At 37.5% G+C, this 24,672-nt stretch overlaps 1 protein-coding gene across 6 annotated transcripts in view; it reads left to right on the top strand.

Moving 5' to 3' along the window:
* The window catches only part of ldb2a (LIM domain binding 2a), a 114,818-nt gene that overhangs the window by 29,808 nt on the left and 60,338 nt on the right, over nt 1-24,672 (top strand). For all 6 annotated transcript variants that reach the window (XM_036127172.1, XM_012870850.3, XM_012870849.3 and 3 more), the window contains exon 2: nt 473-575. In XM_036127172.1, the coding sequence (XP_035983065.1) occupies nt 473-575 (103 nt within the window). The remainder of the gene's footprint in view (nt 1-472; nt 576-24,672) is intronic.

Below are 24,672 nucleotides of genomic sequence, written 5' to 3'. Positions count from 1 at the left end.
AGATTTATTTGAAACACTTGTTTCTTTAAATTTAGATAATTGTGGATTTATAAAAGAGGTTGAATATTACATATGATTAATGAGAAATATATCTTTAATACACAATTGTCATGCTTTGGCTGTGACACAGACAAAACAATCCAGAAGACTGCTTGACATGTTTTGAGGTATCTAAAAATAGCTGTGACACTACACTATAAAACATGTCACATTATGAAGAATCTGTGTTGAATTTGTATAACAATGCGAAAGAATGCAACAACCTCCATAACAAATATTTACTGGGTTATTAAATGTTTCTTATGTGAAACAACCCAAAGTCCTAATAGTACACACTGTTTTCACGCAGTGCATCATGCAGTGCTCATGATAAAACATATATTGTGATAATAATAGATGATCATTATCAGTGTGTGATTAGACAGGGCTGCAGCAGCTCTGATAATCTGTCCTTGTGTTTCTCTTCTGACAGGAAAGTGACAGTTTGTGGTGGGACGCCTTTGCTACCGAGTTTTTCGAGGAAGATGCTACCCTCACCCTCTCCTTCTGCCTCGAAGATGGACCAAAGAGATACAGTAAGGAAACCGCAGGCATCATTTGTAACAAATTAAAGATTTAAGTGTTTTTAGGCCAAGCTGGATGGCTGTGAGACAAACTGCCCGTTTTTCTCGTGAAAGCCTCCTGAAACCAGATGTCAGGGAGGTCAGGCAGTCAACATGTAACCTGCTGCGCTACCTGCTGTTTTCATTTTCAGCGCATAGTTTACCTTACTCCTATGAGCTTTACGTTTTGCACTTTGTCAGTCATTGTTTTATTAATCTGGAATTTAGCAAGATCTTACCAATGCAATTCATCCGCCCTCAGTATTATCCCCATCTAGCAGAAATATGGATTTTTATGACGCTGTAGGAGGCAGAGCTCAAAGTAGGTTGTGAAGCAAAGTCCTGTGTTATGTTTTACAGGAAACCTGAGTCTGCACATAGATCAAGACCTCTGTCTGTGGTGTTCATTATTCTGTCAAATGATTTTTTTTTTTTTTTTGCTGAAGTAAAAAAAAATAATTATTGTATTTCTCCTTTTCTTTAACCTGCCACTTTTTTTTTTTTTTACCAAGTTTCTAGTCAAATAATTGATTTCATACATGTCCCAAAATACCTCACTGAAACGCCTCACTGAAAAAAGTGAGCTCTCCCAGTAAAGATTTTTACCCCTGAAATATGTATTTTTTTCCCCAAACAGCATACTTCTCTGTGTCTCTGAGAAAATTGCTATCGCTCTCTCCGTACTGTTGCTTTTACTCTGCATGTGACTGCTGAGCATTGATGCAATGTCACACCTAACTAGTGGCAACATATTTCTGAAAATTTCATCACAGCCTTAATATATTGGCTTCACTGTTCACAAATTGCCTTTCTTCATGTAAACCCCATTTTAAGTTTAGAAAATTATTGATTGTTTACCTTCCATAAACATTTCAAATGTATTTGGAAAAAGCTTTGGCTGCTTGGTGGAATCGCCAATTTTTTATGTTTCCTTTAACATGTGGAGACAAACAGGGCCATTTCTGAACTAAATAGGTTTTATTCCAATACAGCTGTAAGGGTGTTGCTTTTCAGCTGCTTATATCCGTTTTTATGACAGGCAGATTTATGCACTATGAGGCCTGGATGAATGTGTACAGTGTACGCATAAAAACATTAGGAGGAAAGTTTAAAACGCCTCATCAGAATTAAGATTTTGTGTGATTTTAACCTTAAACTAAACTAGATGTTTCTTTTCATGCTTTCCATTTGCTTTTAGATACGCTAGCATAAAGACAGCTGAAAATTTATCTGCTGTGGTCATGACAGTGAAGTTAAAGGAACAGTGTGTAACTAATTAGGTTTTTAATTACCAAAAATCAAGTATTGCTTTTGTGAAAACATATTCTGGTAAAGTCTAAAGTCTAATGGAAAGCCTTCTCATAACTTAGTAGTTTATAAATACATAGGTGGCGATGCACCCAATGGGAGACACCATGTTGCATCATTTCTGATTTCAGTAGCTGAAAAGTAGCTTGTCAGGCTTACGCGTTTTTCCTATATGTTGTATATATAAGACGTGATGTTGGTAGAAGAGGAGTAGAAAACAAGCAAAGACGACCGTAGATCATTCTATGTGCCGTTTTCTGTTGATGCAACCTCTGGATGCAGAGGTTTCAGGCTTTCTGCTCGACAGGTAAGTTAATTAAATATAACAGTGATGTTTATTTTGCAGTTATGTTATGAACAGGGCAGTGTAGTCCAGCAAGTACTCTGTGCTCCCGGCAGAGACGGCTAGTTTGTTAGTCTCCGTCTCCCTCTCAGGGACTATGTGTGTAGGCGGAGGGATATTTCATGGTGTCTATAGCGCAGCAGTGCAAGTAGATCTTGTGTTTATAGTTGCTTATTTTAGCACCCAAATAAGTGACTTCATATTCAGAAACTAGCTCAAAGCACTGCAGCCTGCGACTCAGGGAATTTACAAGTGACTTTAGAAAAAAAATGTAACTTATAATAAGCTGACTTTGCTACTGTGCCAAAAACCATTTCAGAGGATGACCGTAGCTATTAGCAGCAGCTTGGTACCAAATGCATGGAGGACATGTTGACATTGTCACATTTTTGACTTCCAACAGATTCTGTAGCAGTTTGTACTTAATTTAGCGCACCGCTAGATGGGGCGCCAGTGTGAAAATCGTACACACTTTAATCATGGCCAGACGTTCCAGGCAGCATGGCCGTTCACTAGGCATGTGTTGAGAAAATAAACCCACTCACACGCTCCACTCTTCAATACCACGGAAATTACTTTAAATATTTATTGATTGCACCGCATTCAGGAACCAATGGCCAAGACCCAGGAACCCGTTGTTTGGGGTCCACTGATTTAAACTGCTAGGCTTCGCTAAAACCAGTATGTTGTCTTTTTGTTTGGTTATATCTTTATCTCATTTTCTTCATAACTAGCGAGCAGACATGTCAGTAAGGCACAACATAGTAAGCACCTTCCTGTTGGTTAGTCCCCCTTTTGCTGCTAAAAGAACCCGGAACCCTTGACACATGAATCGTACTGGATCTCTGAAGTTGTTCTGTGGTAGCTGGCACCAAGATCTTACAAACAGATCTTTTACGTCCTCCACATTGTGAGGTGAGTCCTTCATGGACTGGGTTTGTTTATCCAGCACGTCCCACAAACTCTCGATTAGATTGAGATGTGGAGAATTTGGAGGCCACGCCACGCCTCAAACATTACTGAACCATTTTGGCTTGGTGGCAGGAATATCTGCTCTGCTTAAAGAAGCCACAGCCATAATCATTTCCCTAAAACACTGTACATGGTATTCAGCAGTACTAAGGTAGGGGGTGTGAAATTAACAACCAAATGGATCCTGGGTTCATCTATAACATCCTGGTTCCACATGGTGAGAGACGCACATCCACATGGTGTAGATGATTATGTGATTTATCAGAGCAGGGCACCTTCTTCTTTGCTCTGTGTTCTGGTCCTGATGCATTGTTGGTATTTGTGGCGGTGGTCAGGGGTCAGCACTCTGACTGGTCTGCAGATATGCAGCCATGAATGCAATAAAACCTCAAAGCCCAAGCTGTCTAGCAACGATGTGCCTCCGCTTCTATGCTCAGACGAACTGAGATATTTACCTCATCTGTCTGTAGTCATAATGTTATGCCTGTTCAGTGGATGGGGGATTGTTGCTGTTGTTTCCCATCTTAAGAATTTATAGCGCCATTTATTTCTAGATCCATAAAAGTTTGCCATGCTTGAGTTTCGCAACTTAATTTTGAACTCCAGAAACACCAAGACTCCGGCGCTGCAGTTTGTCATCTGAGCCACGAAGCAGATGCTCTCCCCGAGTTTGTGATTTTGTTCCCTCCATCTCATCTGCATGTTTTGTTTCGAAACATATTGAAAATCACACGGACATAGATAAGGACGTGGTGCTCTGAAATGAGCAGATGTGTGAGTAGCGTCGGCTGTGTTTGCATGTGTTATTGTGTGTCGCAGCTCACCGGTGGAGGAGGAGGAGGAGGAGGAGGAGGAGGAGGAAGCGGGAGCCGAGAGACATGCAGTGGAGGATTGTTGTTAGCCAGGCTCAGCTTTGCTTTTCAAATGTAAAAATAAAAATCCCCACCGGTGTAGAGATGGTAACCCTGTTCCCTCGGGAACCGGAGGCTTAACGCCATGGCGATGATGACTCACCGTCAGTTTCGAGCTTTTGTCGATTCACATCCAGGTGCGCTAAGTTGCACCCATGTTCACAAAAACACCTCCGACTTAAAATATCTTTCCTTTTTATTCATGTCTTGGAAAAACTAAACTATTGAAAGTGTTGTTGTTCAAGACTGCACAACAAACTACTACATATGGTAATCATTAAAAATGACACTTTTATTTAAGCGTATAAACACATAAAGAAAAAGGGCAAATAATTTGCTGGAGTTGGTCATTTATTGTCTGCTGATTGTTGTTCCGTCTCTGGCTTTAGTCTCAGCTTAAAACAGCTCGGCTCAGCAAGGAGAAGGACTTTGTAGCGAAGAGCCAGTTAAAGCTTTCAGAACAGACGATCTCTTAGATGTATAACTCAGCATAATAACAGTAAGCACACCAGGGTACCTTTACATGTATTTTTTCCATACGGTCCAAATAATATTCACATTAACATTTCAACATTACCTGCATGATAGCTAAAATAGACAAAACCTCTTGATAATCTGTATCATCATGGCAACTCGTTCTGGAAACCTGATCCGGTCTCTAATCCAGTCAATTCCCTGAGAGAAGAAACTAAGGAACTAATGTTAATTGAAATGCACGCCTCTGACAATATCTCGTTGTCATGTATCAAGAGTATCTGAGCACAACATGTACTCTAAAATGGCTACATGTTGACTGTAAATTCGTCATCATGCTCACATTCCTTGAATTTAAAAAAATTAAATAAAAAGACATTTAACTAAATCTTCTCCTACTGGATCTGTCTTTGTGAATTGTTTAGTGCAAATATAATTTAAAGCAACCACACAGCAATTTGATGTCCGGTTTTTGATATGGCGATATGTTTCACCACCGGGGGCAGCATGGCCAGAGGGGCATAAAGGTCTGCCAGAACCTCTTATCTATTTCCTATTTCTATAAGACATTGTATAAACCATATCTTAACTGTAACTTTAAACCATTGCATAACACTTTATTTTTTGTAGTTAGGTCTTTATATGTCAGTTATTTAGATAGATGGTCATGATATGACTGAAATGAATTGCAAAATATTTTCTGACAACTTTGATTTACACCCCAATTTAGGGCCGGGTGATGTGGCCAAAACTGTTTTCACAATATATTTTCTCATTTCCGTCGATACGATAAAATTACAATATCAATATAAGCAAAATAAAAGCCACAGAAAGACTGCCGAGAACGCCTAAAACAGATGTTTGTACAAACTTATGACAATTATTTTGCCATGTTTATAAAACTCCTCCATTATAACATTTTATAAATACTTGCTTTAAAATATAAAACATAAAATTACATGAAACCCAGAACGCCGGTCGGTGACAAATGCTGCAATCATAGTCTGTAATGTATATTGAAATATTGGAAATGTCATATCACCTTTATTGAAAAAAGTTATATCACGACATATATTGATATTTAATTATTGTCCACCGATACCCTAATTACATATTTTTTACCTCTATTTGGAACAGCTGACATATTCTGCTGTCTGATCAAACCGAAACACCTCTACCTCCTGCTGGTGGATATTTTGTATTAGAATCATGTAATTTTTCCTGGAATTAGACTATAAATAGATATGGAAAATTAAATCTGTTATTTTCAAAGCCGACGGTTTGATTTTTAGGCATATTTTGTTTGAAGTTTCTGTCGTTCTATGGCTCCATTAATTTTCTGAGCACAACTGCAGATGTTCAAAATAGAGAAGCAGTGAAATGACCAGCACATTTTAAGATTTCTCTAATCTTTATCAAATTTGCGAAGAATAAAAGGACCTTCTTTTTAAACCAGGACAGCCTTAGAAACATTAAAATAAAGGATAAAGAAAAAAAGAAATAAAGAAAAAAAAAGAAACATTAAAAACACAATATTTAGTCTGTTCTAACCTGGACTTAAAGGTTCTCCACTGATTACAGACTCTTTGGTTTCCAAACTGTTTGCCGTGTGGGAAGTTGAAAGTACTTGTGCACCACAGAAATGTGATTGTTTATAAGGTTTTATTGACAATTTAGAACTAATTGTATTGTAATTGTTTTTACTGGCTCAAAATTTAAAATAACATACAATATTATTTTGATGAAAATAAAAAAAGTAGACTGATTCTTGTAGTAAAGTAATCTGTAAATATTAGCAGATATCGCAGCTACTTTTAGTGTCCCAGATTTCTTCCAGCCTCTTCATTTTGATTGGTCTCCTCATTCCACCTACATCTGTTTTATACGAACATGCGTTTGTCCCGAGTCAGTAACCCTGGGTCCACTTACCAAATTAATAACCAGATTCTAGTTACATGCTAAAGGTGTTGAACCTGCTGCATTGTACAAAGCCCTGGTTTCCAAAACCATGAAGAGCAGTATTTATTTATTTATTTATTTAATAGCGTTACAGGTTGTGGTTTAAATGTAATGCTCTCAGGCTCCCTTCTACTTGGAGTCAACCCTGGAAACAAAACCAGTTTGTTTTGGTGCTAGAAAAAGTCTGAACTGATGTTCTGAAAGGATAGCCCACTTACATTTACTCCTTTTGTTAGTTTCACAGCTTTCTACCAGATTTAAGCAGGTTGAAAGACTTTACCAAGAAGATTATCTTGACTTAATTGAAAAACACAAAAAATGATTTCTGATATAATTTTAAAAAGTAGTTAGAAACTAAAACTTGTATTAAAAGGAATCATGTACTCATAAGGATTTTATCTGAAACCATTTGCTTTCCACATAATGTAAATATACTCAATTAGGTGTAAAATAAAGAAATTTCTGTTTATTTTTAAAGTCTTCACCTTTCATATTATCCTTACATCATCCTTTGTTTGTTTTTTTATTTTCCTGTTTGCAGCTCAGATATGTAAGCTCCTTCTGTTGTGTCGTTACTCTCCATGCTTAATCTCGCCAGCTCTCTCCTTTGCAAAAAAAAAAAATGTAAATGTGACCCCACGCTGGAGTAATCCTATAGCTTCCAGCTCTGTGTAAAGCACTGAATACATGTAGTTACTGTCACGCAGGTCACAACAATACTGACCAGTGGGGAGGACAGTTTGCCAGGATTTAAAAGCAACCATGGAAAAATAAAATAAAATAAACATACTGTTAAATAAATGATTGGAACCAAACTGCAGTAACGCAGCTGTATGGGTTCTAAATATAAATCCTCAGGTGTTAAACCAAGAGATTAATACTGATTATACTAAAGATTATTTTAGCTCCACTTCATCAGACTTATGGCATTTCTGCAAAAAATGTAAATGTTTCTTCGACGAAAAAACTTATGAAGTTGGTTTTGTTAAACAGCTTTCGCTTGTAATGCCTTTATTTATTTGTGTTTGTGTTCATTTTCATTTTCACGTTTACTTATTTTTTCTTACCCAGTACATTTCTAATTCTTCAGTGTCTTATGTATCATATTTATTTAAGTGGCTTACGTAATAATTACAAAAAATAAATAAAAATCCTTTCACTCCTGGATGACGTGCTCTAATTTCATAACATTTAGCATAGAGACTATTAGAAAAGGTAATTTACCGAATCTGTTTCTTTATTGTAAAGACTGGTGTTGGTGTTGGGGTGTTTGGAAAGTCATCTCCAGCTGCCTCTCGGAGGAAATAGCTCATATTGAAGATAACTGCTGTAAATACAGGAGGTCTTCTTTATGAGCACTCAGTGTGCCTGTTGTTTTTTTTTAGACCTTTATTTTGATACCAGCTTTGAATATTTGTTTGAGAAAAACATTGTTGGCATTTTTGTAAATCTAAAGTTGTTGTTTTTTTGGTCAGGAACCAGTAAATAGTTCTCTTTTGGTCTTTTGAGGGTAAGTGCTATATGAGTGATCAGACAGTTCTGCATAGACAACAAAGCTGGTTTTGCACGAAGTCCTGTTGGGTATGTTGGCCCACAATCAGTTAATGTGAACATTTTTATGTTGTTCAGCATTAATCGTTTTTGTTTGACTGTGCACTGGACAAAACAGCAATAGGGGACGTAAAAAAAAAAAAGTTTGCAAAATTGATCAGTCAAGTCTCTGTTTAATACATCGCTGCCTGTTTTGGATCCATGTGACGCTAGCACCGCTAAAATGGATGGATGGATGGATAGATGGATAGATGGATAGATAGATAGATAGATAGATAGATAGATAGATAGATAGATAGATAGATAGATAGATAGATAGATAGATAGATAGATAGATAGATAGATAGATAGATAGATAGATAGATGTTTGCTCTTTTTGAACTCATATAAGAGGCGTTTTAATAGTCAGCCAATATATATATCTAACCTTCTCAGTTTTTATGTGTTAACAACATTATCATTTCCATCCATCTGTCCGTTGTTCCATCCGTTCATTGTCTGTAGCTTACATTTTCCTCAATATTTAATTCAGAGTGCAATAAACTGAGATCATTTAAAACTTTAGTAAGGAATAATATTTACTTTAATGAAAAAAAGTATGCATCGAAGGTGCAGTAGGTAACTTATGTGAAAAAAATATTTTCGCATATTTGTTAAAACTACAAATTTAAAACTACAAAAAAACTTTATTACTTTAATATTACTCCACAAAAACCACCTGTAACAGCAAATTTCAACTGTGTTATTTGTGTGAAATGGCTTCAATGAGTCCTAAGAATCCTAACAGAAGGCTCCTGAATAATTTTCCATATTTTATCACTAATAAAAGCCTAATTTTACCAGATCACATATTCCTGTTAATTGTGATCTGCACATATGTGAGACAATCACCACTACAGAGGACAACGTAAGATGCTTGTCCAGAGAAATTGCATTATTTGTTGCCTCACGATCCTTCTCCTTTCTACGATCAGAGGCTCACTAAATATGAGCTTTTAGACTCTCCTGTCTCAAACATTAAATACTATTTTGTAGTTTCATTACAAATAAAAGCTGATAAAGGGATATATTTTCAAAATAATGTATCCGTTTGGTAAAGTTATTTATTTTCTTACTCAAAGGGCCTGGGTTAAAATTCCCATAGCTATGTATCAATCTTTGCAGGCTCTTGTTTTGTGCTGTTTTATGTAAAGAGTTCTGTCTGATTATGTCCTAGTTCCTGGTGTTCTGGACACTTGGCTGGCTGTTTTGCCTAGCTTTGCAGTCTACGAGGCATCTGATGAAAGCTGTGCGCCATGATGCAATCAAAGAGTAAGGCTCATTTTAGCAGAAGTTCAAACAAGGAGGGAAAACCCGGCGTATTTCGTGGGCTGGTTGAGGACAAACTGCACAAAAAAAAAAAAAAATCACAATGCTTTTGCAATTAATTTTGTTATCCTTGCTTTGTGGTTCCCAATTATTGCAGTGACGAAATGACCACAGCTAATTCTCCTTTAGGAAGCACAAAGACATAATGAGGAGGCAGAAAAGACAAGGGGCCCTCTTTATTACATGAGAAGGAATGAACCAAAACAGCTGTGCCTTGAAGTCAGAATGACCAAACTCAGTGGCTACAATCAAAAATAGAAAATTATGGTTAATAAGCATAATCATTTAGTATTGATCTATTTTAAGTAGGATGTAATGATCATAGTTTAGCACCATTTTAACGTGCTGCGTAAGAAACACTGGAATTAGTAAACTTAGCTGAAATTTAATTTCAGTTACATGAACAAATCTCAAATGCATTTATTTTTTTCTCAATACCTGTTTCCTTGCCAGCATTGCAGCAATTAAAGCGGGTTGCTGAATCATTTACAGTTTCTATAGAAATAACAAATCCTGTTTGTTCATAGAAACAGTTGATAGCACGTTGTCAAGGAAATTCATGTCTGAAAAGCAGAAATAATCAGCTAAACAGACTTCATTCTTCAGGGCCTTATCCACCAGCACACAAGATCAAAGCCATAAAGCGATAAAGGATAATGATAAAGTTCTGCAATATTAATGATAGGAAAGGGGAAGCAGTAATGTATGTATTAGATTGCTCATTATTACTTTATGTGGTGTTGTTAAAGTCATCCCATATTCAAAACACATGCTGCTGACGTATTTTTTATGCGTACAAACGTATTTATTAGAATAGAGAGAAACCTGCAGCAGAATCATCTAGAACTTAAGTGATTTATACTAGATACTATAGAATTTACTATCATTTTCTATAGAATAAAAGCCATAGCCATACAACCACAAGGATTTAGCCATTATATTTAGTGAAATATTAGAATGTGTGAAAACATTATATATACACAGATACAACATTTTAATAATTTTGCCACATACATTGATAGAAAATTAATTGATTAATTGATTTTTTTCCCCAAAGGCTCAGCTTTTGTTGTCCTTGGTTAATGGAAAGTCCACCAGGACATTAACAGTGGAAACTTTTGGTCCTTTGTAGGACTGGGAGAAATGGACCAAACATAATATCTCAATATGTTTAGGCTGAATGCCGACATATGGTATTTTTATGTTTTTCTCTTCATAATGTAATTATAAAAAGCCATTTCTGAATCAAAGCTTTACCCCCAAATGTCTCAGAGGGAGATTTTTCTTTTTAACAAACAGCTGTAGATGAATATTACAAACAAATAAAAAACTAGAATATGTTAAAGTATAATTATAACGTAACATAGACCATCTCGATATAAATGATATAGTCTCATCTTATGTCTCTTTAATAAAAAAATATCGATATTTATAAAATCTTAAAAATATTGCCCAGTCCTAGTCCTTTGAGAGAAGGAGCAACGTGTTTGGGGATTTAATCACAAGAGCTTTGTCCTGTGGGCTTTTGTGACGTGAGCAGTTTTTACGTTGTGTTGTGCTTGTGGACGTCATTAGCATCAACAGAGCTTGACGAAGATGATGATGATGATGATGATGTGTCCACGTAACTTTTACATGAAAGCAGGACCTAGCATTTCCCAACAAACAACTGTGTTTTAATGAACTGATGTCATTTCTGTCATCTTTCAGTGTTACTTATGTTTCAATACTCAGATGTTAACCCCCCCCCCCCCCCCCACCACCACCCCCAGAGTCCAGTATGCAGTATGATGATACGTGCAATTAATTTCTGTTTCCATTGTGCATTTCCCATATTTTATACGTAATTCTGAATTCTCAGCCACAGTTGTTTATTATCTATTCCTGCACTGTTGCTTGTTCACCTTCGTTTGTTACCGTTTATAACTCTCTCTGCAGCTCCCTTTCTCACCTAAAACTTGTTTATAACTGGCCGTACCACATTTCTCCCCAGTGGCTCCTGAACAGCTTTGTTCCTATTCTCATCTTATTGTTGTTTGATTCGTGACTGATTTTTACTTACCTTCTTCATGATTTTGTCTTTTTTACAGTTCGACTTGATGCAATCTGTGGGGTTTCCTTCGATAGAAAACGTTTTAACCGATCTGTCTGGATGATTGGATGGAATTGAGCTTTTTAAAGCGTCTTGAGATGACATACGTTGTAAATTGGCACAATCTAAATAAACAGAAGAGAATTGAATTGAATTTTACTCCTCGGTCCGGGAAACAGCGCAGTTTGGTTGTAATGCTGACAACAGTGTGCAGTGACAAATAAACTTATCCTATCTTATATCGGTTTTATTGTTTTAATGGGAAGAGCTCTGAGCTGCAGCAGCTTGCTTCTGTAACCAAGCGACGCTAAACTTCCAATTTGGATAAAATTAGTAAATAAAGGAACAACTGCAACCTTTTTTGAAAACGTTTTCTGTTGTTACGTTAAAATAATCTGTGTGTGCCGGTCTTGATATCATATAGTATGAACATTCTCTAAGAAAATTCACATATTTGGATTCAGATCTAGAGAATTTATTCTGCGCTGCTCTGTGAGAACATTTGCTCCCAGCTTCAAGAGAGCATCATACAGTTTTGAATAACCATTTATTCTCCGGCACATTGTCATATGAAGACATTAATGGCCAGCTTGAGTCAGAACCTCTTCATCTCTCGATCATGTTTACTGAAACCCACTCCACGGTTAAGCACTATATCTTGGCACTGCGATATTAAAATGATTTTTCAGGTACTTGCTGCATATTGATTATGTATTATCACAACGTTCAGTCTTCTCAGTTATTGGAATGTGACTGTGCATACAGCCGTGCACACCTTCTATATTTTCATGCCTGCTTCCTAAGGTGGAGCAACGACAAATGTTTGTGTCTCAGTGTGTGTAGGTGTGTGTGTGTGTGTGTCTTAGTGAATGTGCGTAAGTAGTGGTGTGCGAGTTAAAGGCATCTCAGTGCTTCTGTGGTGGCGGTTGTTTTGAAAGGAGGAAGGAGAGATGGGGGAGCGGGTGGTGGTGTTCGAATCTGCTTTAGAGAGATGGAAAGGATTGAAGGTGTAGAGCGGTGATTGACAGGTGGGATGATGCGGCCCTGGCTCAGCTGCAGCACTGAGGTGTAGGCTGTTACTGATTGACAGTCGAGCCCAGACTGGGAACCTGGATTGGCCACAAAGAAAGAGAGACGGAGAGAAAGACCTGCAGAGGAGAGAGAAAAATCATAGATTCCAACATAAATATCCAGCCTTAACGCTTTGCTGTGCAGTCTGCTGCAGAATAGTTCAACACTGCCATCTATTGTAAACCCGGCTCGTCCCATTTTAATGATATCACTGACAGCTGTCTGCCCACCAAACATGCTTCTATGTTTTTTGGCTGCACTGGAAAAAAAAAAAAAAAAAAGTTATTGAAAGCAGAGATTCAAATGGTGAGAGGATTGAATGACAGTGAGCCTGTCAGAAAACATAGAATGAGAAACTAAAGGAATGAAATGTTCGAATAGGAACTCTTTCTAGCACATCCACAGGAAAAAGAGAGAGAAAGGAAAAAGTTTGCGGCATCAAACATATGTGAAAACTTTAAACACGTTCATAGGTTAAGTCTTAGAGGTCAGAAGCAAGAATGATTGTGCAAAACAAAGTAAAATGCTAAAGTGAATACTAAAGTTCCCCTTTTATGCCACCCTTTTAAAAATATGATCCTAATTCCTAAAGTTATTGCTTGATAAATAAGTTTAAATACGGAAACCACTTCGGAGATGTTGATTGCTGAAATGTTGGCTTATTCTGATTTTATTGAGTTCTTTGATTTGACAGATCTGAGTTGCAACCAGTTTATAAAACATTATCTATGTTTTTGACCTTGAAAGAAACTCCTAAAATCAAAGCTGTTAGTTTTTTTTTTTAGATCTCCTCCTTCTCAGACTCATAGGCTCATTCCTGACAAGTCCTGCTTGTCGTGACTTCTTCAGAAAGCCCTTCTGCCCTCTGCTGTAGGGAGAACAAGATGCATGCTGTTCAGGTAGACCTTTCGAATCTAAAGAAAAGATGTCGTCGCTTCTCAATCAGCTCTTCAAACCAAGCTTCAGTGGCTTTAAACTGAGAATGAAAATATATTTTACAAAGTAAAAAAAAAATCTGGAGAGATTGCTTTTTTTCCCAGTAGTTCCAGCTGAATTGATGACACGCACTGAGTTTAGGGATTCCAGTGAGAGGGCAAAGAAAAGTACTGGGTGAGAACTTATTTTAGCATTTCTGTTAAAGTATGTACCTGGTGTGATATATTAATATTTTGCTCGGTAAAAAGCATTCCTGACGTAAGATAACCTCTTGTTAGTTCATTTATTTTCAAATCAAATTAGCTGAAAATATGCAGTCAGAAGTTGCTAACCCCCTGCAGAGTTGTTTTGTGAAATCAGTATTCTGATGGTATCAGCTTGTTTTTTACGCTGAGAGAAACACTCAAACGCGCTGCATCTCAACAGAGCGCTCTTTCTCCTTTAATGGGTCCATCTTCTCCTCTGATAGCTGATTTATGTTTTTCCACTTGAACTCCCAACTTTTCTGTTACAATCATAGACCATCTATATTTTTGTTTTGTTTTATTTATGGACCAGTCATCAGGGAGAAATATTAGCTTCAACATTTGCATTAAAATAAAACCTTCTTGTCAATCTTAAAGACTCATATCAGTGTTCATGCATTATCCAGGTGACAACACAGGTGGTAAAATGGATCACTGCAACCATGATGTGTGATTCATGTGTCTTTAAAATGTCTCTTTTTGCATGATATACTATCGTCTAAGTTTATTATAAAGTCTGATGTACAAAGAGCAACTGAAACACTTTTTACAACATGTGCCACTATATAACTGTGGTACAACAGCACTGTGAGATTTTCAGTTAGTTGTTTTATGTCGCAAGAAAAATCTGAGGAAAAATGCACATAAATATGCCGTTTAATTATTATTTTACTCAGAGTTTGGAAAGTATGAGTTCTAATTAGGAAAACTGCCTGAGAAGTCCCCACTTGTAACGTGAATTACAAGTGGGGAATTCACGCCTTTTATCGACACCTCCAAAATCCAATATGGCTGCCTTGCATGTGCTATATGAAACTTATATTTTGCTCTTTTTTTCATTGGGATAGGCAGGCGTATCCTTTGTAATTATCAAGAAAAGAAGATCCTGATAATAACTGTTTACAGTTACTTTAAAAACAATAAAGTCTTCTTGGGGTTTACAAGCTGACATGTTCAGCTGGAGTCCGGATTTTATGAAAGCACGGCTGAAAAGGGGCGGCGGAGAGCCGGTTTCCAGGTGGCCTGGATTAGGGTGGGAACCATTGTGTGTGCTGTAGCTAACAGGAAGAGGGGACCAGCTATCGGAGGGCACCAGCTGTCCATGAGGATGGGCAGGTCTCCTGGCTTCCTGTTTCTCAACACTTTGTGCGCCCCGGAGCAAAACAAAACCAGCTTTCCTTTCCAGTAGGAGAAACAATACAAATCCCAGACCGCTCTCCTCTGCCTCCATCCTGCCCTCTCTTCCCCTCCTTTCTTACATTTATTCTTTTCATTTATCTTTGCGCTCTCTTTTATTTCTTTTCTCATCCCATTTTGCACTCTCGGTCTTTATTTTCTCTTTTCTCACACTGTTAATATTCTCTTCCTCTTCTACAAAATCGTGTTGTTACTCTTATTAGGACTGAATTACATGCAGGTGGATTTAGAGGCGGCAGCGTAGTACACATCACACATTTTTAAATTTTCATTTGTTGTGTATTCTTTTCATTCAACCTAACAATTATTCACTACAGCCATTTGGGCTTCCGCATACAATCCCAATAACAAAACATTGACGTGTACGATTGTAATGTGACAAAATGTTCAAATTCATAGGACTAGGAATTGTTTTGCTAAATAAACCTGACAGTAAAAGCTTCCACCTTTTCAGCAAAGATCTTTGCGGTTTTAATAATATAACCTAAACATGTTTGGCTTTATTGTAAAAAATAGGAAAATTATAGGAAAATGTACCTTTGACTGCCAGTTTGGATCGGTGGATTATCCAGAAATAAGAATTGCGAAAGTTTGTTTCCAGCCTTTCACATAAATTCTGCTCCTCATCTGCAGATCTTTCTTTTCATCTTCTCCAGTTTTTGCTCTCATCTGCTCCCTTTTTTTAGTTTAAAAAAGATGTAAAAATATGTGAATTGATATAATTTGGATAGAAGAGTTTAAAAAACATCCAGTTTTAGCTAAATACTCAAAATCCTGCTGGCAAGCAAGTATAAAACACAAATTTACGTTAGTCATCATCGCCGGTATTTACTTTTGAAATCCCTGTAAACCTCCACTTAGTAATTGGTTAAAATTACTTTAAAAACTGTTTCTGGAAAGTCTCCCACGAGGTCTCTTACTGTACGCCTCTGTGATTTGTTTTGCCAAAGTGAAATTTGTGAACGTTGCAAGTCGTGACGGAAAACATGCAGTTCATAAAAAAATGAAGAGTGAAATGCAAGTCGGGCTTTTAACAGAGAAACATCTCAGAAAGCCCAGAAAGACGAGCTCTGAGAGAGAACGGATGGGAAGTTATATCAATAATAAATAGAGTTGCACCCTTTTTGTGTGTAGCATCTAGTGTATAGATGCTACACACCCACCCGCCCACCTACACACGCACCAGGACGCAGTCATCTGCATATGCATGGGGAAAGCAGTGTCATGATAAAACAAAAACATGCAAACAAGCGCTAACATGTGTTTCTGCACGAGTACAAACACACGCCGACACCGACGGTTGTAGGCAGAGATGACGTTGGCGTCACAGCAGAAACAGTGTTGACTGGTGTACAAAAACACACACTTTCCACACGCACGCAAACGTGCACGCTGCTGCTCCCTGAGCTTTGTTATCGACACATGGACTGATCCATATTTATATATAATACAGTGTGCTGGAGACCCCCCAGTCTCCATGGTCTATGCACCACTTTACTTAAGCTATTAAATGTTTATGCGGCACGCCTTCATCTTTCTCCAGAAACACACACCTTCTTACACACACTTAGACACAATGACGCTAAAGAAATCCGAAAATGCAAAATGACTCGAAACAGAACTTTTTTTTTTTCTTTCTAGCTTTGCAGCTCATTATTTTGGGAGCATCTTTGTAAGAATCAGTGATAAAAGGTTTGACTTTTTTTTATATATTTTTGTTGTTGTTTTCGGTATTATAATAAGTATCTACCAGGTTGAACTGAAACAATGAACTCGGCTGTGGTTACAGCTCGGGTGGCTGTGCCTCAGCAGGCAGACCGAGTCGTTCACTTGTTGCAGCGATGGGGGTTTGAGTCCTGGTTTCACGCCTAGTGGTGTCAAAATGACCCCCAGCTGAAGTAAAAGTAAAACACGCAGCACCTCATAGCTGTAAATAGACCAAATGGGGAAATCTAGTTCTGCTATAACTTCATCAAGAGATCTTTGATTTTTCAGCGCTTCGTTTGGCAACTATCCTAATTGGTGGCTCCTTCAAATGAAAATGTATCAATATGCATTATTTGTCTCAATTAATGTCACTTTGAGTTTCAGTTTGTTAAACATGAACTATTAAAAAGTCTCCAAAGGTACTGGATGGTGTAATAAAAACATTAGTTATGAATGTCTTTTTAGTCTCTTTAATTGGTCTGTGCTCGCTAAGGGAGTTCCTGGGCTCCTCATATTCTTATATGTATATATATATATATATATATATATATATATATATATAGCAATTATGTGCAAGTTTAGTTTTATTGCAGTTGCCATTATCTTGCACTATTACATTTAGAAAAATACTACCTTTAATCTGATGATGATTATTTGGAAGCGAGAAATACTTTAAGAAGTAACAGTTTTCAATTAAACCAAAGATTTACAGATGTTGGTACCTCAGCTGGTACTACATTATCCAACCCATCTAGCCAGTAGGACGACACTCAGTCTTCTTCTGTCAGATGGCTGAGGTACAGAGAGCCTTAAAGTCATTCTCTTTGCCAATTGCTCTCCAGATTGTCCAGAGTCCTGAGTCGTTTCTGATGTTATCAGTTCACTTCTTCTCGTCCCAAAGCTTTTCTGTAGAATTCAGATTTAACATTTTCAAATAGCAACGTTTTGGTTGCACATCATAACCACATGTAGTTTTTTTTTTTTTTTTTTTTACAAATAATAGATATTTTGCAAATGTCTTCAATTTGAAAGTTGTTTTCTTTTTTGATTGTTTTGCTAGTTTTAAAAGCGCAAATGGCATTCGGTGTCACTTTAAAGAGTAATATCTAAAATTTCTATTTTTGACTTCTTGAGAGGGAAAGACCCTACTCTTATGTAGATTTGTAAAAATTCACTTCCTTTGTCCCCTTCAGAGGGAACTTGTGTGAACTGAGCAGGTACCGCCGCGTATTTAGATCAGAGCTCAGTTATCAGAGGCCAAGCAGTGCAAAGCGACACTCATTACCATTGATTTAGGCTCCCCAGGAGTCTAAGTCAAAGAGGGGCCGTGTGTGAACCTCTGTGTGTGTTAGCTGTTAATTCACTGTAACGGGCCAGCCTGTGATCGAGGCTTTGGTGTCTGATTGAAGATGCTGTCTGATTGTTGTTCGTGCTGTTTTGCTTTTTATATAGAAAGCTTTATGCGATTCACCTCTGAGTTGCGTCGTGTTTCCCTATTTGTCCTGCTGTTTGTGCTGTATTCGGTAGTTTTGCTGGTGGGAGGGCGTCTTTGTGTCTTCCTCCTGTGCGTGTTGTGTCCTCCCGGTGGAGCTGCGCCCTGGGGGTCTGCACAGCTGGGGGGAGGGAGGGTCTGCTGAATTATGGATGGAGGTGAAGAGGGTTGGCCTCGGGAGAGAGAGAGAGAGGGGGGGGGGGGGCATAAACCCCTCCATCCCGAACACTTCCGATTTTTGTCCACCCCTCCCCCCACATGGTCTCCTGCTCACTTCGTTACCCAAACAGTCACCATCCACGCGTGGCCGGGGTTGAATGAGGTCGGCTGTGGAGGATTCTCTCTCTCTGTGTTGTTTCACTTTTTTTCCCCCGTATCACCGTCTTTCACCTCAAAGTGTAAAGTTAAAATGACATGGCTTCATTCTGCCAACAATGTTCGTTCAATGTTCAGAGAAGAAAATGCCGAGGAATATCTTCATTTCGTTCCGCTGCAGCGTACCCGCACACAGTCTTGTGTTTCTACTGTTTTCTCTGTTTATTTTATCTTCATGGTTACAAGCTGATGAAAAAACTAAATTTAGTTTCCAATTATATTACAACAGACCAATAAAAACATAATTTTAATTCACAAAGGTGTTATGACCGTTTTATGGCTTATAGTGTCACAGAGAAGAATGATCCAGTAGAATATTGTCTCTACAAGGAGAGAGAGCATCAAAAAGACTTTTCTAAATACGCTGGCTGTTCACAGAGGGCTGTAACCAACCATATTCACAGAAAGTTGGGTGGAAGGAAAAAGTGTGGGAGAAGAAGAAGCACGAGAAAAAGGAGTAACATTTGTCATGAAGAAGAAGAGGCAACGTGACCACAGGGATAATATGAAGCTGCTATTAAAGCAACCATTGGTTACCTGCTGACGACTTGTAGGCCACACCACAAAAGAAGCACCAAACAAATACTGAGTTCCTACTGTGGATTACATTTCAGGCTGACATTTTCATGATGAAAATGTAATAATAGATACTTAAAACAAATCTTATTTTCGATTATGTTCTCATTTATTGAGATAAACTAATGAAACTTTCTTGAATTGATATTATTTATCTGTAATATAATCATATTCAATGATTTACAACATGAATTAAAACCAAATTAAAGAAATCTGTGATGCTAAAACCGTAGCACTGAATTTATATAATGACATATGTGACATTTTCCAGATACACACTAATGAATATCTGCAAGGACCGTTCGTCTGTCAGCTTTTTGGATGCTCAGAGATGTGACATCTTCCATGTTCTCTATGGATGGCGTTTACAGGTGCAAGAGTTTAATCCTTAAACGGTATTGTGTGACACTAATGTGTCAATGATCATTCTTTTTATACAGTCATTATTTCCTTATGTGTTAACAGATTCTCAAATGAATACACTATAAATAATGTGTCCAATTTTCAGTAAAAAATGCTTTAGATTGATTTTTGTTAAATAATATCAGCTAGACATTAGAAAAAAGATAAAACATTAAAGAAATGTAAGGTGTACTTACTTACAGATAGAGTCAACAATTTTACTAAAGTTTCCCTAAGTCCCTTTTTGAATAACTGCGCATGCACAACGCCATCTTACCTGCTCTTCCACTCTACTGGGGAAAAAAAATCTCCAAAATCCACTCTGGTCTGATCCAAATTTCACAGCAGGAGCGAACCAGCGTTTTCATCTCCATCTCGAACACTAAGACTTTGCAAAGAAAGTTTTTTTTCCCCCTCCATATTTACTATCAAGCGAAATTTGTTTCCGTGCACTCACTTTCAGTTAGCAAACATTTGAAATGGGCCTTTCAAATTCATTTGGGGAAAATTACTTTCCATAGTCATGCAGATTTATGCAAAAGTCAAGGCTAAAACTGTCTGAATCTCCCAGACCAGCGCTGTTAGCGACTAACTGTCAGCTTCCTGAAAGCTTGCAACAGCAGCTTGAAATAGGAGAAGAAACATGAAATAAAACAATTTGCTTTAGTATTGGCTTTGCAAAAAGACTTGTTACTGTTTTGTGTTTGGAAATGGGACCATATGCTTCTTAACTCGATGAATCCACAGAGGTAAATCAGAGCTGTTCAGGTTGTGCAGTGTGGTTAGGTTGTGCTGAGGCGTCATCCTGAAGGTGGCGGGTAACCCAATGCTCCCCGTGTAGAGACCGCAGAGCGAGTACAACCAGAGGTTTGGAAATGAAACACGCTTTTTCATTTGGAAACAGAAAACAGCTTCTGTTAAATTGATGCTGTACATAATTTTGACATTGTTGACAAAAATTTATGTTTTTAACTTTTAGCTTTTTTATCATCCAGTGATAAATAATTTCGCCAACTTTAGCAATCTTCAGCTTTGAATTAAAAACATCCACCTCACTTCCCCTAAACACTTTTTTTTTTTTCCAATAGCGTGAATGCTGTGCCTGTGGTGGAAAGTCACACTGCCCAAGGGGCAAGAATTGTTTAATGCCTTCTAATAAATGATGTTTTCTTTAGAAATCAAACCATAACCAATGAAGAAAAACAAGTTGACCGAGTGTGAAAATCAGCTATGTTATTTTTCAAATAAAGTTATTACAACAATGTTGCTGCTCAGTTTACACACCGAGTACGTTCCTACAGTGTTTGTGACTTTGTTGATGAGTTTACGCACAATTCTGCTTCATAGCTGAGATTCATTATGGGTTTTTTTTGGGGCCTGTACAGGAAAAATGACAGAAAGGACTGCATATAGAGAGGAAAAACAGATGTTTTTGTTTTTGAATGCTAAAACTGCATGATGATTTCATGGTTGTTGTTTTCTGAATCTGTTTAAGTACCATGGTTTAGACTCTTTAATCCACCGTATTACGTTACAGAGCTCACAGCTGCTTTCTTTTTTGAAATGTAATCGGGAACTGCATGAATGTCAGTTTGCTTTATCTGAAATGTTGCGGTATCATAACGGGTTGCTTTGGTCTGTGCACGTGGACAATGTGTTTTAAACTAATCTGTTTTTTTGTTTTTTTTAGTTGCTCTTTTTTTGTTTTGTTTACCTCACAAAGTAAAATACAGCAGCTCCCAAAATGACAGAGAGAGAGGGATTGAATTAAAGTTTTATGACTGATGAATATTTCATGTTCTGGGCAGTGATTCCCAGATTTTGGTGTGTGTTTGTGCCGTTCTGTGTGGGCACGGATGTGCACAGGCGTTTGCCTGTATGAGTAACTTTCTCCTAGATTTCAGGCTGCATGGCTTAACCCACTCTAGACAATATTAGGAGTTTATAATCATTATGTGGATTTTTTTGTATTGCTCTGTATTTCGTTTTGAACAGTTAACATCACACTGCGTTTTATGCTGTATCTTTAAGTTTCTCGCCTTCAAACTCTTACAGAGAAGTTTTTCCGTCTAAGGGTGAAGGCATTTGAAAACCCTGTTTCTCCCCTCCGTATTTCTAATGTTGCCCCCCGAGTTGAGCTAAAACTAAAATTTCAGCATGTTCACCATTGAGTGGTGCCTCTGTACACCTCAGTGTGGATAGGTTAGCTTTCTTATCTAGCATCTTGTGTTTTCAAGCGCCGTCAAGGTTTGCATTGACTCGTCTAGGTCAATACGTATTTTTACACATTACAGTTTAAGTTTAAAATGTTTAGTTTTGTATAAATACAAATACACAAATTCTACTTTAAAAGATTTCTGCACAAAGGCTAATATTATCAGAATTTATATCTTTACTGTTTATCCTTATTTCCATAGGACAAAATGTGCTGTTGGGTTAGGTTAGGATTGTTGTGGCAGAGATGGAAATCTCTCCTTTTTAATAAAACAAACTGCTTCCTTAACATTTATCTGATTTGCCTAAAACTAATGTGATGCTCTCATAGCATGCACATAAACTGCAGATATCAGAATTATGTATTAATTTATTTTGTTGTGTCTTTTCCTGACAACTTTGGCAAACTGTTTGGTGGGCCTGGTTGCTCTACTGTGTTGGGTCAGATTTGTTCTACAACAGATATTCTCCCTTTTATATAATAAATGTTATTAATTTAATGGCCTCTTATACCACATTTGATTCAGGCAACAATTATATAGACCAAATATAAATATTGTTAAATTATTTGAAATGATAGTCGCTGTATTTTTCCATAATCAAGGGAATTCTACATGAGATTGTGTAGTGTTTTTATTGTTTACCCGGGGGAAAAATATTTTTCAACGTGAGTTAATGATAATTTCTAAGTAAAAAAAGTAAATTCTGTAGCATACATATTAAAGCCAAGCTACTCAAGCTTAGACTAAGTTGTATTTTAGTTAAACTTTTAGTCAGAATCTGTGCTATCTATCAATAAAAGTATTGTTATTAATGAGCGCCTTGGTTCAGCATTTCTTTTGGAAGCAACATGGTCTGACTCTCCACAGACCTTTAAAAAACAAGGACCATCGCTTTACACTGAATGGTGTTCAGCTGGCACGTCTTAGTAAATTACTTAATTTTTATTTGTTTTTTAGTTGAAAACATGAACTTTCATTTCGCCCGTTTAATGGAGGCATGGGAATGCTCTCCTTTGTGTTCCCATCTGTGTAACGTTCTTGTCAGTGTTGTTGTCTGTGTTGACTGAGCGGATCAGTTCTAGCTTTTAGTGATGCAGAAAGTACCAGGATAATGTAGACGAATGAAGACTTTCGTCCAGTTTTCTGTAATATTGTCCTGTGGGTGCGTGCCGTCTGCTTCTCTCCTGTGAGCATATCGGCTCGTGTTCTTTGTGAAGTACTTTGCGACTGAAGTGTTTGTCAAACGCTTGACAGACAGTAACTTGAGCTGACTTAATCAGTTTGCCAATGATCTGATTCTCCTCCCTGTTGGCTGAGTAATGGCAGCTCGTGACGGCTATTTAGATACAGATATGAGTTGATGAAGACAGATGTGCGTTGGCCAAGCAGTTTAGGTTCTCACCAACCATTGATTAAGCTCACGGATCAATATGTCATCCTGGTTTTAATCGTTGCATGTTCCTCCTCACCAGTCGTCAAGAGTCAGCATACACAGAAAGAGAATAATCCGTTAATAAATGGTAATTTTCAGCTCAGTGGATAGAAGTACAACACATAATGCGGTTCTAAGCAGGCAATGGTTTATAGAAATATTTAAAAAATATCAAGTTGTAGATATATATTCTTGTTTAAGTACCATGAATTTTGCCTTTTGGTGTTTCATCTAACTGCTGCATTTATGTTGTGAGGTTATACATTTGCGAGCTTATAAGAAAACTTTTCTTAACTGGAGGGTTGAATCTTATGCTCATGAGATTATTTTTCTGATTTTTTTCATTTGGGATTTGAATTCCCAGCAAGGCGACTGAAAGCCTTTAGATTGGAATCTACAGAAAGCAAAATGTCTCCATAGAGTATGACTAGACTATATAGAATATATTAAATACTAGATTGTAGTCAGTAGTCCAAAATTTACCCCTTTTTCTACCATCTGCTAGTTTTTGCTCTAAGCTTAAGAAATTGTACTTAATGGCACAATTCAATTCAATTTCAATTTAGTTTTATTTACATAGCACCAATCCATGAAACATGTCATCTCGAGGCACTTTCTAAAGTCTAATTAAATCAGATCATACAGATTCGACGAGATTATACAGATTGGTGAGAAAGTTTTCTCTCTAAGGAAACCCAGCAGGTTGCATCAAGTCTCTCCAAGCAGCATTCACTCCTCCTGAAAGAGCGTAGAGCCACAGTGGACAGTCGTCTGCATTGTTGATGGCTTTGCAGCAATCCCTCATACTGAGCATGCATGAAGCGACAGTGGAGAGGAAAACTCCTCTTTAACAGGGAGAAGAACCTCCAGCAGAACCAGGACCAGTGTGAACGCTCATCTGCCTCCACCCACTGGGGGTTAGAGAAGACAGAGCAGAGACACAATAAGAGAGACGATAATTCCCCCTGCTGACCAATTAATATAACATATTGATTTTTACGCTCATAAAAATTACACATATAATTATTTATTGTTATGCTAATGCATGAACTTAAGCAAAGATATAGAGTAAACTAGACTACTTTAGTTGCATGTTATAACTGAACCTGCTAATTGCAAAGAATTGTCTAACTTTCTACCATCTCACTTTTAAAGGAACAGAGTAGAATGAGCTGATCTCTATTGTTAATTATTTTGCAATCTAGTCAGGTCGTGAATCTCCTCTTGGCTGCTTCACAGATGTGCCGGGCTCAACTTTCAGCTGCAGTGTTAACACTTCTTTCTGCCTGCTGAGCATTAGTGTGCAGCAACAGGTGGGACAGTGACAAAATGCATAAGCAGCTTAAAATACATGACACAGCTGATAACAATTTAAAATCTGCTACCATCACAATACAAATAACACAGTTTTTTAGTGGTTGACTCTGTGTATTTTGGCCTTAA

Source organism: Fundulus heteroclitus, chromosome 23, assembly GCF_011125445.2.
Source record: "Fundulus heteroclitus isolate FHET01 chromosome 23, MU-UCD_Fhet_4.1, whole genome shotgun sequence".
In the NCBI taxonomy this organism is placed as follows: domain Eukaryota; kingdom Metazoa; phylum Chordata; class Actinopteri; order Cyprinodontiformes; family Fundulidae; genus Fundulus; species Fundulus heteroclitus.
Note: the sequence above shows the minus strand (reverse complement) of the source record. Positions and strands in the feature narration are given on the sequence as shown.